Source organism: Ruditapes philippinarum, unplaced genomic scaffold (genome assembly GCF_026571515.1).
Source record: "Ruditapes philippinarum isolate M1 unplaced genomic scaffold, ASM2657151v2 ctg1315_1_1_1_1, whole genome shotgun sequence".
Taxonomy (NCBI): Eukaryota; Metazoa; Mollusca; class Bivalvia; order Venerida; family Veneridae; genus Ruditapes; species Ruditapes philippinarum.
Genome location: NW_026865692.1, coordinates 83,725 through 100,255, shown reverse-complemented (window position 1 = coordinate 100,255; position 16,531 = coordinate 83,725). Strand labels below are relative to the sequence as shown.

At 33.2% G+C, this 16,531-nt stretch overlaps 2 protein-coding genes across 2 annotated transcripts; one reads left to right on the top strand and one right to left on the bottom strand.

Moving 5' to 3' along the window:
• Positions 1-928: 928 nt before the first annotated feature.
• LOC132730003 (tetranectin-like protein) lies at positions 929-9,152 on the top strand. The gene is made up of 5 exons (XM_060715843.1): positions 929-985; positions 1,859-1,935; positions 2,563-2,650; positions 6,607-6,851; positions 9,063-9,152. The coding sequence occupies exons 3-4, from the start codon at positions 2,590-2,592 to the stop codon at positions 6,834-6,836; spliced, it is 291 nt and encodes a 96-aa protein (XP_060571826.1). The 5' UTR covers positions 929-985; positions 1,859-1,935; positions 2,563-2,589; the 3' UTR covers positions 6,837-6,851; positions 9,063-9,152.
• Positions 9,153-12,379: 3,227 nt separating this feature from the next.
• Positions 12,380-16,024, bottom strand: LOC132730012 (uncharacterized). The gene is made up of 5 exons (XM_060715858.1): positions 15,907-16,024; positions 14,092-14,493; positions 13,472-13,769; positions 12,871-13,054; positions 12,380-12,471 (listed from the first exon to the last, which is right to left on the bottom strand). The coding sequence occupies exons 2-4, from the start codon at positions 14,483-14,485 to the stop codon at positions 12,880-12,882; spliced, it is 867 nt and encodes a 288-aa protein (XP_060571841.1). The 5' UTR covers positions 14,486-14,493; positions 15,907-16,024; the 3' UTR covers positions 12,380-12,471; positions 12,871-12,879.
• Positions 16,025-16,531: the final 507 nt, after the last annotated feature.

Below are 16,531 nucleotides of genomic sequence, written 5' to 3'. Positions count from 1 at the left end.
TCTATGCTTACATACAAGAAATGAATTTAATGAATGAATGAATGTATGTATGTATGAATTAATGAAGGAAGGAAGGAAGGAAAGAACGAACGGACGACTGAATGATGGATAAAAGTATGAATGAATAAATAAATAAATAAATAAATAAATAAACAAACAAACAAATCAATCATTAATAAATACAAAAATAATACCACTGTTAACAAATCTATAAAATTATTAATGTCAACATTAATGAGCTGCGTCATGACAAAACCAGCATAGTGCATTTGCGACCAGCATGGATCCAGACCAGCCTACGCATCCGCGCTGTCTGATCAGGATCCATGCTGTTCTCTAACGAACTCTATAACAAGTAGAGAAACTGATAGCGAACAGCAGGGATCCTGACCAGACTGCGCGGATGCGCGGGTTGGTCTGGTTCAATGCTGGTCTCAAACGGATTATGTTGGTTTCGTTATGGCGCGGCTCAATTTTCAATTTGTTGTAATTTTGCCTAATGAGATTTTCTCTATTTGATTTTCAAGAATAACACCTACACTTTTGAAATTAAAATGGTCGTACAATGTTGAAATGATAGTTATCAATGTAACACAAACTTGGGAAATGGCCATTTAATAATAAATGACGGAAAACATATAAAACAATGTTGATATGAAAGTTATTAATATAACACAAAATTGTATACAAAATTATTTCTTAAGATGTTGCTTCACACTCTGAAAAAATGGGTTTATTAAGTGCGAACCAAGTGATAACGAAATGATATGTGCAAACCGAGTGATAACGAAATGATTAATATTTATTTATTTTTATTTTTATTTATTTATTTATTTTTATTTATTTATTTATTTATTTATTTATTTTTTTATATTTATTTATTTATTTATTTATTTATTTATCTATTTATTTATTTATTTATTTTCAGGTATTATAAGTTCCGTGTTTGTCGTACTGCTTTGTACCAGAGAGATATTTTCATCTTGTAAGTTGACTTTGACTGTTTTTATTACTATTGTTCGTGTTTGTATGCAAGATTTTGTCCCAAAAAAAAAAGAATAAAATTAGTGGAACAGTCGCATATTGTTCTAAGCCTTAATAAAATAATCAAAATCTCCTAATTCATTTGGTCAAAGGGCCCTCAGTTAATTGTCAACATCCCCTTTATCAATGGTAAAATTGTCCTCGATAAGTAGTCAAAATCTTATCAATAAATAGTAAAACTCTCCATAATAAATGGTAAAAATCCTCTCATTCAATGGTCAAATCTCCACGATCAATGGCTAAAATCTCCTTAATCAATGGTCAAAATCCCCTAAATCAATGGTCAAAATCTCCCCGAATTAATGGTCAAAATCCCCTAAATCAGTAGCACAAATGTCCTTAACCAAAGGTTAAAAGTTTCCTAATCAATGGTCAAAATCCCCTTCAATCAATAGCCAAATTTTTCTTCAATAAATGGTCAAGATCCATTAAATTAGTAGTCAAAACCACATTCCCTTGTCCCATCAGTTAACTGTTGATTTTTCTACTGTTACTTACGCAGTGTGGGCTATTTTTGCATATTTAAGCTTTTTTTGGTAATTTTCGTAGATTTTTTTAGTCCGTGCTTTAATGTGTTAATTACTTTCTTTGTTCACTCGACAATATCTGACATTTTAATAAATACATTTTAAAACTTGTCATGAAAATTAGAATGACTCTGGAGTCTGGAGTGATGCTGCTTCAAATTAGTTTGCGTCATATTTTTTACGGTGATGTTATGTCTCGATTTATAAATATTCATGTTCTAGGTCGGTAAAAAAACACAAACAGTTCCCGTAACATTCTTTTTGAAACATATTTATTGACATTTTAGGCCCAAGTGGTTCCACAGCATTTTCTGGTCGGTGTTTCGTTGCAGGAAAAAGTACAGTGAAATTTACGCATGCATACGTAAGTATTATTATCCAGATATATAATGTCTCTTCTGTTTTCATCAGCATTTATTTGAGGGGTGGGGATGGAGGTTGAGGGACGAGTGAGGCGATGTACTTTCCGGGAGGTGATATTTTTTATTTTTACCATTTTACTTATTATTGTCAAGTGAGATATATCTGTTGTTCACGCAGGCGCAAAGAGCGAGTGACATACATGTATATTAGGTTGACATACATGTATATTAGGTGTCGGTTAGAAGATAACTTTATTATGGGTAATTCTTCTCCGGATGTTTGAGCCGAATTAGCCGCAAAGTTACGTAGTTGTTGTTTTTCTTAAGTTGTACTTACATAGGGAGTACATGTTGCACTCAAATCCTCAATATCATTGTCATTAATTAAAATGAAGTCACGCTTTAATTACGCAATACTTGTTTCTCCATTAAATTGGCAAAATTTGCATAAAATGTCTACACTTTCTTGAAACTATGATTTACAACAAATATATCTTCAAAGCTTTTCGGGAAATAGGCCTATTTTAAATTGTACACGAAAATTGCAAAAATAAATAAAAATAATGTATTTGATATATTTTAAGGTGTTAATGCATTAGATGACAGTGTGCGTTTTTTTTTTATTTCAGAATTATTGCATTGCGCTCGGCTGCAAGATGGCTGTGCCTAGTGCGGCCTTAAAAACACAAATTCAAGGTTTCGCATCTCAGACTGGCGGTATGTAATAATATTCACCCCCTCCATTAAAATATTACCAATTACATAACAGGATTTGTTTTATAACATCGATAGCGTGTTTTGTTTTCTTACGACTGTGATTTGATGAAAATAATGTAGAAATGTATTTATGGATTATTTTTAATTGATAAGGATAGAGTTATTCAACTTTAAATTCATGAAAGATTAGTATATAGCACTGGCCCAATAATATCTTGAACAATGTTAATGCTAGTGAAATAAATTCTGTTTAAATTCTATTCATCTCGGTTTTCCGAATTTTTTAGAGAAAAAAAATCTAGCCTAACATTACGTAGATCAGTTCTTATTGTAGAGGTATAGAGTAATGATATCAGTTCTTTGTAAAACTGATTTTTAATTTGGAAAATATTTGTATCAAATGAGAAGTAAAGGTAACGATTAACCAGTTTACGATTATGTTCACAGTGTGTAGAGTCATAACCAGAAAGATTTAGTAATGTAGAAAGAGATACAAATGTACAAGATTGTGTCACCTATGTTATAAAAATATGATAGAGTCAGAATATCATTTTATATTTTGTTGCTCAATTAAGTCTATTTTCAATTCGTTATTATAAGTCCATATTTATTATTGTTTTATTTGGATCTATTTTTCTAAAATCCAACAATTATTAATGTACGTCGTATTTGTTACAATATGTAATTGTATGTAACAAATTCAGACTGCCCTGTAATTTGTTAAATAAATTGTGAAGTCTGCAAAAATCGTCATCATAAAAGTAATGTATCTGTCGAAAAAGTCAAGACATCTATTGCTACTTCATTAAAAAATTATGAAATGGAAACAGCTAAGTTAATTGTTACCTACCGAACACCTGCACTGCAATATATAACGGTAAAACTTCTGACCAAAACACATGAAAAGGTTTAAGCTAAAGTTGTACCTTTCTTTAACTTTGACAGTGACAATATTCTTATTATCAATAATATTAAATAAGTATAATGAGGGACAGTAGTGAATAACCTCCCCTGAGTACTCCCTATAAATAGATTGGACTCTCGGACTTTATCGCCTATTTCTTTGCAGCAAACTAAATTAATTAGGGCTAATTATGATCATTTGTAATATTCAGATTAGATATTGCGATAAGATGTAGAATCTGACATAAATGAAACATTTTTCCTTAAGGTTTACATATTTGTTGATGCATATGTAAATAATTGATTAAGATATGTCAACCTGTCTTATATAAAACTCAACGATAAAAGCAAAGGATTCCAAATATTTTGACCTATTTACATTTTGGTTAACCTCGGTTTTTATCAAGGGAAGATAATCCACTACTGTCCCCCATTATGTTCAGTACTGAATTTATTGAATTAGATTAGTAAAATAATGTCATGCCAGCCTTTATGAAGCATAATGTTATTTTATTCAACGAGTTCAATACATAAAGTAATGAACCTACACGAATATAATACACTATTTATAACATTCACAAAGTAAGAACTGTTAACCACAGGCACGAGTATCGGACCTGGGAAGAAAAAATATGACCAGATTGATAAAAAAAAAAACGTGTTCATCTTAAAAGTGTCAAAAAAACAAAAACAAAAAAATCTAAATAATGACCCCCTTTAAAAATATACTAGAAGTTAAGAGAAGGCCGGAAACTCGAGCCTACGAGCAAGGCACTTACAAACTTGCTTGCATGATTTCAGTCGGCCATATTCCCTAGCCATGTAAGATAACTCCCTGTTTCCCTGTCTAATTCCACCAAATTATTCCCCTTTCAAATGAACTCAAAGAAGGGACATGTTAAAAAGACTTTGTATTTATTTATTCGATTTTTTGTTCAGAAACGGACAATTTTTTCTTTACCTTTGTTTAATTTGCTTTCTATCTATATATGGTTCCTATGGTAAACATATCAGTTTTGATGGTAAACAAATGAATTTTCTGAACCGAAAGTAATCTAACACACAGCGTTGCTGTCATCACATGTAAACAATACATTAAATCGGTAAGAATATTGAGATATTTGTTTGATTATCAATTTCAAATGCAATGTGTAGTTTATGTGTATTGTTTTAATGTGTCTGTCTGATATTTTAGTTGAAAAAGCCATGTACACTTAGTGTCGCTTCATAGCAACCGAGTTTAAAACGTGAGCGGTAACTGAACGAGATATGGCAAAGCGCATGTTCGCGCACTGACTTCCACTCTATCGAAATACTGCATATACGTAAAGCGAAAGTTCGTAAGTGCAAGGGATTCATTTCCCGGGCCGTTGTGAAAACAATTGTCCAGACAATTAAAAAAAAGTTTTATCACTATTTCACGTTTATATTAAGCTTCAAAATGAGACCAACATCAAGCTTCTAGCCGTTCATGAAATATCTAGGAAACGAGCGACTTCGTGCTTAAAATCCGTGGTAGACAGAATTGCGGCACAGCAATTCGATACGTAAACATAGACTAATACATGTATGTCAGCTGAGTATGGGTCAAAATCACTTGAATTTACTAAATAATATTACTAAATACATAAAGTTGGACCACTCACAACCGTCAGTAGCATCTGATGCACGCAAAATTCGAATTTCAAACCTTTCCACGGTCTTTAGATTACTTTCTACGCCATTGTCAATCAGCTGTTCGATATTTTGTAACGAGTCTTCTGATTGGCCAATAGCAACGAAAACCGCAACGTTTCACACAAGATGCCTAATGGCGTAGAAAGCGATTGAAAGACCGTGTAAATGTTTGAAACTCGAATCTCGCGTGTATTAGATGCTGCTGACGGCTGTGAGTTGTTCATCTTAATGTATTTAGTAATATTATTTAGTAAATTCAAGTAATTTTGATCCGTAGTCAGCTGACATACATGTATTAGTCTATGTTTACGTACCGAATTGTTGTGCCGAAATTCAGTCTACCAAGGATTTTCAGCACGAAGTCGCTCGTTTCCTGATAGATATTTCATGAACGGGAAGGGCTAGAGACTTTGGGTTGGTCTCATTCTGAAGCTTAATATAAACGTGAAATAGTGATAATAGTTTTTTTTAATTGTCTGGCCAATTGTTTTCACAACGGCCCGAGAAATGAATCCCTTGCCCGTAGGCTCGAATCTGGAGTTTCCGGCCTTCTCATAACTTACAGTATATTTTTAAAGGGGGTCATTATTTACATTTTTTTTACACTTTTAAGATGAGCACGGTTTTTTTTTATCAATCTGGTCATATTTTTTCTTCCCAGGTCCGATACTCGTGCCTGTGCTGTTAACAGAGTAAAATGAACCACTTTTACACAACGCGTCTTTGTTCTACTCACAATGATTACCTCCCTTGGCAGATTGTTCTAATAACATCAAACTCCTCAAAGTGATTACCTCCCTTGGCAGATTGTACTGATAACATAGGAGATTTATAAAAAAAAATACTTGACGTCAAAATAAAGGCCAGGTGAAGCATTACCTCTTTTCACGGGTACTGTTTTTGATAATGACTTCTGATGCTTGCAGACCGATCGAAAGCAATAATAGATATGAGTCGCGTCATGACAAAATCAACATAGTGCGTTTGTGACCAACATGGATTCAGACCAGCATGCGCATCCGCGCAGTCTGATCAGGACCCATGCTGTTTGCTATCAGTTTTTTTCTACTTGTAATAGAGTTGGTAAGCGAACAGCATGGATCCTGATCAGACTGCGCAGATGCGCAGGCTGGTCTGGATCCATGCTGGTCGCAAACCCATTATGTTGGTTTTGTCCTGACGCGGCTTATATACATGTATAAATAAGAAAAAGGAAATGAAATACTTTTTACCATCATTATTGTTTCACCTGTTAACGAGTAAAATTTTGTAACTCCTGTCACATTTTTGCAGGTAATAAAAACAGTGGTCACGATCACTAAACAAGATCAAAAGTTTGCGAGACCTTTTTAAAACAAATTTTCCTCTATTTACAGTGCAAAGTAATGTAGCTTTTGGTGTCATGGATACACTGGAGGAGGGTCAGTTTATTGAAGCGCCCACTGGGGAACTTTTCACTGACTTAGATTGGCAGAGTGGTAAACCGACCGGAAGTACTTCCAACAACTGTATTAGAATGCAGAGTGTTAGTACCTGGAAGATGGAAGACGTCAGTTGCACAAGTTCGAATAACTTCATTTGTGACTGTGGTGACGAAAGCACCTAAGTGGAAAATTGAAAGGTATGTTTTTATGCCCTTTTCCAAAAAGTTAATGTCATATAAAAGTTTATATAGTGGAAAATTTAATGGAATGTTTTTATGCCCTTTTCCAAAAATTTAATGTCATATAAAAGTTTATATAGTGGAAAATTTAATGGAATGTTTTTATGCCCTTTTCCAAAAAATTAATGTCATATAAAAGTTTATATAGTGGAAAATTGAAAGGTATGTTTTTATGCCCTTTTCCAAAAAAAATAATGCCATATAAAAGTTAATATAGTGGAAAATTGAAAGGTATGTTTTTATGCCCTTTTCCAACAAATTAATGTCATATTAAAGTTTATATAGTGGAAAATTGAAAGGTATGTTTTTATGCCCTTTTCCAAAAAATTAATGTCATATAAAAGTTTATATAGTCGAAAATTGAAAGGTATGTTTTACGCCCTTTTCCAAAAAATTAATGTCATATAAAAGTTTATATAGTGGAAAATTGAAAGGTATGTTTTACGCCCTTTTCCAAAAAATTAATGTCATATAAAAGTTTATATAGTGGAAAATTTAAAGGTATGTTTTTATGCCCTTTTCCAAAAAATTATTGTCATATAAAAGTTTATATAGTGGAAAATTGAAAGGTATGTTTTTATGCCCTTTTCCAACATATAAATGTCATATAAAAGTTTATATAGTGGAAAATTTAAAGGTATGTTTTTATGCCCTTTTCCCAAAAAAATAATGTCATATAAAAGTTTATATAGTTGAAAATTTAAAGGTATGTTCTTATGCCCTTTTCCTAAAAATTAATGTCATATAAAAGTTTATATAGTGCAAAATTTAAAGGTATGTTCTTGTGCCCTTTTCCAAAAAATTAATGTCATATTAAAGTTTATATAGTGGAAAATTTAAAGGTATGTTTTTATGCCCGTTTCCAAACATTAATGTCATATAAAAGTTTATATAGTGAAAAATTTAAAGGTATGTTTTTATGCCCTTTTCCAAAAAAGTAATGTCATATAAAAATTTATATAGTGGAAAATTTAAAGGTATGTTCTTATGCCCGTTTCCAAAAAAATAATGTCATATAAAAGTTTATATAGTGGAAAATTGAAAGGTATGTTTTTATGCCCGTTTCCAAAAAAATAATGTCATATTAAAGTTTATATAGTGGAAAATTTAAAGGTATGTTTTTATGCCCGTTTCCAAAAATTAATGTCATATAAAAGTTTATATAGTGGAAAATTTTAAGGTATGTTTTCATGCCCGTTTCCAAAAAAATTAATGTCATATTAAAGTTTATATAGGTATGTTTTTATGCCCGTTTCCAAACATTAATGTAATATAAAAGTTATACATGTATTTTGTGATCGGAACATCTACAACGTTTCAGTTTGTGTCGGTGAACATGTCACTCAGCTTTACATACTGGTACTTTACAAAACTATGTCGTCAAAAATTGATTTGATAATCTTCAATAAAACGACACTAGCTAGACATGTTCCAGATCTAAACGTAGCTAATGCTGAACTTAACTTATGCTGATCTTAATTCGTGCTAAGCTTAACTTATGCTGATCTTAATTAATGATAAGCTAACATTATGCTGATCTTAATTAATGATAAGCTAACATTATGCTGATCTTAATAAATGATAAGATAAACTTATGCTGATCTTAATTTATGTTAAACTTACATAATGCTGATTTTTATTTATGTCGAACTTAACTTATGCTGATCTTAATTTATGCTAAGCTTAACTTATGCTGATCTAAATTTATGCTAAGCTTAACTTATGCTGATCGTAATATAGCAAAACCAATTTAGTATTTACACATTTTACACGAAGAAAAAAAGGTTCTATGAAGTATTAAAATCTTTAGTTAAATGATAATTTAGCTTCATGATTATCTAAACGCATATTTTTTATATATGATTTCTCAAAATCATCATTTTTCTGTATAGAAAAAGACGAACTTAACCTGCAAGGTTGTATTCATATTAATGTCTCTTATTTAAATATTTAAATCGTTCCATCAGTCACTTCTGAACTTTGATTCTAATAATATTATGAATATGAATGTTCATTTTACAATCTTGAAGCAATAACTTTATAAATTAAGAACGGTTAAACTTATATCACGTTTAGATGGTACATTTATAAATTTAGTTAATTTATTTGAAATCATCCCTTGAAGAACACACACTTATACATACACAATGTTGTATTTTTATTTTTCAGTGCGATAGAGCGATGGCGTATGGCCAAAGAAAATGAAACATATTACATCAAATGAAAGAAATTATAACAATTATAGGTAATAAAAAAATATCGAATCAAAATTGTGTGTTACTTGCGTCTTATTTCTCCAAAAAGATAGAGTCAGATTTAAATCTATACATGTATAATTTATAGATGTATGTGAGCTGAGTTTATTAGAACACAATGATACGGTGGCTGATTTATGCCTTGACATACTTCGGCTCCGCGGGGACGCCGACCAAAACACGAAAATATATAAGTGGCGAGTGTCGTATTTTCGTGTTTTCGCATTTGCGCCCCGCGACGCGAAAGTACAACAAAATGTTGACTTAAAGTATATCAGAAACGTTAACTTTGTCGTATTTTCGTCCGGCACCCCGTACAAATCAGCCACCATTGCTAAATGACCTTGACCTATTTACGCATAAACGGTGACCCCCCCCCCCGGAACTGTAATTTCATTATGTTGAATTGGGCAATATAAATAATATAAATGATAGCAACACAGGTATATCTATCTACTCTACCATTTATTTGTCCATACGAGTCCGCAATCTAACAATCAATGAATAAACATCAATTCTAGATATGAGCCGCGTCATGTCAAAACCAACATAATGGGTTTGCAACCAGCATGGATCCAGACCAGCCTGCGCATCCGCGCAGTCTGATCAGGATCCATGCTGTTCGCTTACAAACCCTATTACAAGTAGAGAAACTGATAGCGAACAGCATGGATCCCTGATCAGACTGCGCGGATGCGCAGGCTGGTCTGGATCCATGCTGGTCGCAAACCCATTATGTTGGTTTTGTCATGACGCGGCTCATATTTTGTAATTGGCTTGCTGTGAATTGGAATTTGATAGAAGTATAAGCAATACATTTCATTATGCAAATACTACGATCCACAGCAATCATCAAAAATAGTCTTTCAGACTGCAAGGACATTTTCTGGAAAACTATCTTAGCCACTACTACTCAATCAGTGTAAGTGAATTGGCCTAAAATAGGCATACTATTTATAGAACCTAGACATTTCAAATATTGATAAAAACAATGGAAATCATTTAAATATTCATATAAAATACTTCTTGAAAAAAGTGTTGAAAGAGTTCTAAGTGGTTTAGTATTAACATTAATATGATGAATACTAATATTTTTATTATTGAACGATTAAGTGAGCTGGGTCACGACAAAACCAACATAGTGGGTTTGCGACCAGCATGGATCCAGACCAGCCTGCGCAGTCTGATCAGGATCCATGTTGTTCGCTTACAAACCCTATTACAAGTAGAGAAACTGATAGCGAACAGCATGGATCCTGATCAGACTGCGCGGATGCGCAGGCTGGTCTTGATCCATGCTGGTCGCTAACGCACTATGTTGGTTTTGTCGTGACGCGGCTCAAACATTGTCTGCTATTAATTTTGTAGATTCTGTATCTCACACCGACAACGTCCATATTATAATTATAACATGGCGACTTATCACATATGATACTTAGTATTATTACCATAGTTATTTTTGGTAGTTCAGCAGATCCTTATATTATGCAGAAGAAATCGACAGACGTCGCATATACGCTTTCTTTCGACTGTTTTTGTAATTCCAATAATGAGTACATTTTTGTCATGTGCGGGGCTGGTTTTCCCTGACGTCATTATTTGATGCTGATATTGCTGCTCTCAGAAGGGCCATTAGTGATAATATAGTCCAATCGGAACATCCTCGACTATTATCTATAATAACGGAGACTTACGGAAAGGGCCGAAAAGTTGCGATTGATAAAGTCCTATTTCTCTTAAAACCACCTGAAGCTTAGGTATGAAACTCGTTGTCAGAGCTTAGTCGATGTATAGAAGAAGTGCATTGTATATCTATATGTGAAGAAATTGTCCTCTTGAAAGAGTTATGACATTTTATAATATGAGCCGCGTCGAGACAAAACCAACGTAATGAGTCTGCCACCAGCATGGATCCAGACCAGCCTGTGCATCCGCGCAGTATGATCAGGATCCATGCTGTTCGCTTACCAAGTCTATTACAAGTAGAGAAACTGATAGCGAACAGCATGGATCCTGATCAGACTGCGCGGATGGGCAGGCTGGTCTGTATCCATGCTGGTCGAAAACCCATTATGTTGGTTTTGTCATGACGCGGCTCATATTATAAAATGTCATTTTATTGACATGCTGTATGATTTACGTGACGTACAAGTAGAAATGCTTGCTTTAATCATGGAGATTTATATATAATGAAATAATAATAATAATAATAATAATAATAATAATAATAATAAAGACTTTATTTAACGAGAGAACTCATTTGGATAAACATATCAATCTTCCATGAGGCCCTCAACAAGGAACAATATAATTTAACATATTCAAACTATTAAAATACTAAATGTAAATACATACAGGAGATTATCAATTTGTATACATCAATGCGTGATAAAACCTCAAGTATAAGGTTTTAAAATGGTTAACAGATGTAGCAGACTTAATATAATCAGGAAGGCCGTTCCAAATACAAGATCCAGAATAAACAAAAGACTTACGAAATTGTTCAGAATTTGGTCTAGGGGTATAAAGTTGAAAATCAGATGATGAACGCAAAATTCGAGTATGAACATCTGACGATAAAATGAAATTATTCAATAAATAGGAAGGCGCCTGATTATTCATTATTTTAAACATCATAATAGCTTTTTGAAAAACAACCCTCTGTGAAAAGGTCATCCAGCGGAGTTCAGAAAAAAGTTCAGCAGATGGAGTGTCATAATCTTTGTCTAGAATTAGTCTTGCAGCTCACTTTTGGAACTTAATGAAACAGTCTTATATATAATAAACAATTTTAAGGTAGTTTTACTGTAATGCTTTTCCGCGAAATAATTTCTAACATCGACCAATATCGTAAACAATTGGTCATTTCCGGAACGTTATTTTTCACAATATTCAGTATTCATTAATTTTCAACCGTTTAAAATCGGAAGTTAGTACATAGCGATAAAAGATGAGTGATTGTAAATAATTTAATACCCAAGACTTTGAAAAGATAAAGTTCCGGAAATACCCGATTAGCTACGATATTGGCCGATGGCGAGAAAGCATTACAGTAGCACTTACTTAAGTTTTTCTTTACAACCTTGGTATTTCTTTTAGATACATCAATGTATCATGTCTTCCATAAGAATGCGTTAGTTCCAGTTATTGCTCATTTTACTAACAAACGCATATTAAAAATTACATACAAAACAACAGTATCTATGGAGATAAATACAACAAAAAGTGATATTTTGATAAAAACATTTTTTTATTAAAATAACGGAATTATGGAAAATATAACAACACCACACAGCAAACGCCTGGTAGACAGATCGGTCTTTCTGAAATTAAAGATATGGAACATCTATTTATAAATTCAGATTACCTTGAACTCATATAAATGTCAGTGTAATGTTGAGATTTTTTTTCATTTCTGATTAGAATGGTGTAGATCGTGGATTATATGTAATTTTATAATCAGAGACTTTGTGCCTGGTACCTTAAATGAAGTTGTGCATAGCCAAATTTATCTTGCATGAAAAACAGGGCACTTTGGGATTTAAACTCCTAGTCATGGCCGGCAAGTGATATTAAGAGACATGTGATTTTCTATTTATATTGATACAGTGATAGTATGCTAGTAGTATTCATTCGTGTCTAAAAGTCTAACATACAGAAATTTGTTATCTTTATTGTTACCTCTCTTTGTATAAACATGCTTGAAAAGAAAAAGATCTTACAAGTTGAAATTAATATCCTCCGCCAAATTTCTTTCCACCTCCAAATCCATAACCCTGACTGTAGCCACCGACTCCACTTGATACAAATCCACTTTGACCGTACCCGCCGGCTCCACCGCCGTAAACGCCGGCTCCACCGCCGTAAACGCCGGCTCCACCGCCGTACCCTTTACCATATCCAGAACTGAAATTTTGTATGTTTGATATGAGAATATGTTGATGAGACTTTATATATCAGTGTGTATTCTATTTCGAATCCTCGGCTAATTTCAACAGGAATGTATATATAATCTGTTCTTGTTTTTTTCCATCAAATAACCCATGTATTATAAACCTGTTACTGGATTTTTGACAGCACAAAGGTCTGCAACAAATCAGATTTGCAGTAAAATAATAAATGCGGTATTTCTTAGTCTGATCACGCGACGCACACCATGCACCGTATCTTGAGCAATATTTTACCAAAAATTGTGCCTCGAATTGTTTTTTTAATTAAAAGAGGAAACTTGTTCAGTACCACAGGTAATTAGAAATAAAAATAATAATGATAATTAGTGCTATTGACTTTAGCATGACAAAAAGAAAATCAATTTAGGCCTACCCTCCGATTCCAGCGCTGATTCCGCCATAACCACCATATTTCTTGCCGATGCTTGGATATTTTCTGTAGCCACCGGTTCTTCTACCGTATCCCCCGTACACACCTGAACCGGAACCTCCATAGCCAATGGTGTATCTGCCATAAAAATCATCATCATCATCCCCGTAGTAACCACCGACGATACCACCGCCGATACCACCGACGATACCACCGCCGATACCACCGACGATACCACCTCCGATAGCTCCACCTCCGTATCCACTGCCATATCCTGTTCCAATACCACCCCTCTGATATCCTGAAAAACATATGTAACATGTTTTGATAATGTTAGATATTAATAGCAATACATATTTATCTAACAATGCTAGCCGGTGGGGCGTGAAAGAGATACCTCTCATGAATATTCTAAATCAAATCGAGACTCCAGTTTTCACTTTTTAAAGTTTTGGTTTCATGTCCAAATTTTTTGTTTCACTCTTTTGATAAAAATAAGCATTCATTTTCAAAACGTGAACACGCATAATATCAGGTTACCCCTTATTCTTTGAAAGCTGGCAACTTCAAGTTTTCTTTTTGTGTAAGACGAAAGCTAAAGAAAATATTAGTTTGATAATAACCTCCAAAACCTCCTCCAATTCGAATTCCACCGCCGAACTTTCCGTGTCCACCGCCGTAACTTCCTCCAATTCCACCATATCCAGATCCACCACCGTATCCGCTACTAATTCCTCCGTATCCTTTTCCGTATCCACCTCCGTAGCCTCGACTGTATCCACCGATTCCTCCACTAATCATTCCACCACTGTATCCACCACCATATTTCTTCCCATATCCACCACCATGACCGCCTCCGTATCCACTACCTCCGATACTCCCGCCGTAACCGCCACCTATACTGCCGTAACCGCCACCGAATCCTTTTTTAATCGGATATCCTTTGCTCTTACGGCTGTAATAGGATGCGTTGACGGCGAGGGCGCCGACCAACAATAGGGCTAAGTGTTTGATCATGTTGTTGTCTGAAATGGGGGGAAAATGAAAAGTATATATACACAAACGAAACGACAAGGTTATACCTAAAAACGGACAAAAGGAAAATACCGTGTTTTATTCAATTATAGAGTAGATATTCTTTACATAGGTTACAAGTTTTTTTCCCTACATGTCCTTTAACTATTGAACTTCATGTCTTTTACTATATTTTAAAATCTTTATTTCATATCAGTCTTTAAAGAATCAACACAACATGTTTCATGTTACATTTACACATTTATTTCTATACATGGTTTGTATTTAGCATTTAGCTTGCTGTTACCGTTGTTTTCGTTTCGCTAGCACTGATTTATAAGAATATTTTGATATGAAACTTGTATTTGACTCGAGATGCGAGGAGGCCGCCTTGCGTGATCCCCGGGAAAGCCAAACAAATACAGGTTATAGAGTTATAGATCAAGATATTTTTAAAATGACACCACCACCCCCTCTTCCCCCATCCCATCCCCTCAAAAAAGAAGAGCGACAGATGTAAAGTAAGGTATGTATATACGAGAATTGTATGTAAGTATACTTGTTCAAAATGCAGGAAAATCTCGAAATAACGTAAAGGGCTACTAGTCTTATATATAATTTTAACGCGTGGCTGTTTTTATATGTCTTTTAAAACAAAAAAGTTATTCTACTTTTTCATTACATACATTTAAGTTTGTCTTTTTGGTCGGAAAATAAAGAAAACTTTAGGAAAACGTATCTTTATATACATATTAAATAAGCTAGTGCTCATATAAATTATGTGCGCCATTTCAAATAAACAGTGTTACAAAAATACAAATGATTTTGTTATTCGAATACGAGATACAAATATTTTCTTTTTTTTTTTGCTAAAAATTTTAAAAATGATAAAAAAATTGTAAATGTAAACAATTTACTTAGGAATTTATATTAAATAATCACAGTCAACTAAAAAAGTTGGTATTATGTTTGAAAAATCTTGAAGTAGATATATACACTTAGAATAAACAAACGAATCCTAGATATTTGCATTAAAAAAGTCGAAGAAAAGAAGTTGTATAAACAGATCATTTAAGATATTTAGTAATTATTTTCATTAAAAAATCACGGTGAACAAATTATATAGTTGGTATTTACATATCTTACATTAACATATTTAACCCCAATTATTTTTATTATTTTTAAGATGTACAAAGTAAAATGATATAAATATGTTTGTATTATTAGTATTATTATGTAAATAAACAGTCGACATTCAATCTCAGCAGTTAATAAAAAATGTTAGCAATCTAGCTGAATGATAAAATCTTTAAGTAAAACAACAACAACAAAACAACAACAAAAGTCATATGTAAAGTAGTAAGACGCGGAATATACTAGAATAAATAAGACAACTGTGATATAAGGATATAACAAAACCTTACCTGGTGGTGTCCAGTGACTACAGTGGTGTTTGTTGTTTATTTTCTTTGACTATATATACACAATCAGCTGATTATTGCGCAATAATTTAATTAGATGATCTGTCAGTTATGTCTATATGTTTCTATGTATTGTGTCTAGTTCAACGTGCATTATGTCTGACAGGCTGGACTCACGGGTAATTATTTTACTAGTAAAAACATGCGAGCATTACGCAATATGACAACCCGTCAGGATGTTACATTTTCTGTAATTACTTTACTGTTTAATGAGTATACATGCACTTACAGCAATAAAACTTCGGTTAAATGAAAGTAAATCTGTCATACAACGGGTAAAGCTATATGTAATGAACATCTTTACTGACAATAGCTTGGGTATAATAAAACGTTTAGACTGATATACTTTATAACATGGAAAAGTAAACAATAAATCATTATCATTAATATTATAAAGATTTATGGCGGATATTTTGTTAACCTTCTGTTTAAATCTGCCTGTATACTTGACCACAGGGACTGAGATAACGTTAAAAAACGTCACAATGCGAAGAGCTGACGTTTTGTTACGTTACGTTACGTTTTATCGTGTGGCTTGTTTGTTATATTTTTCTTCGACATAACATAT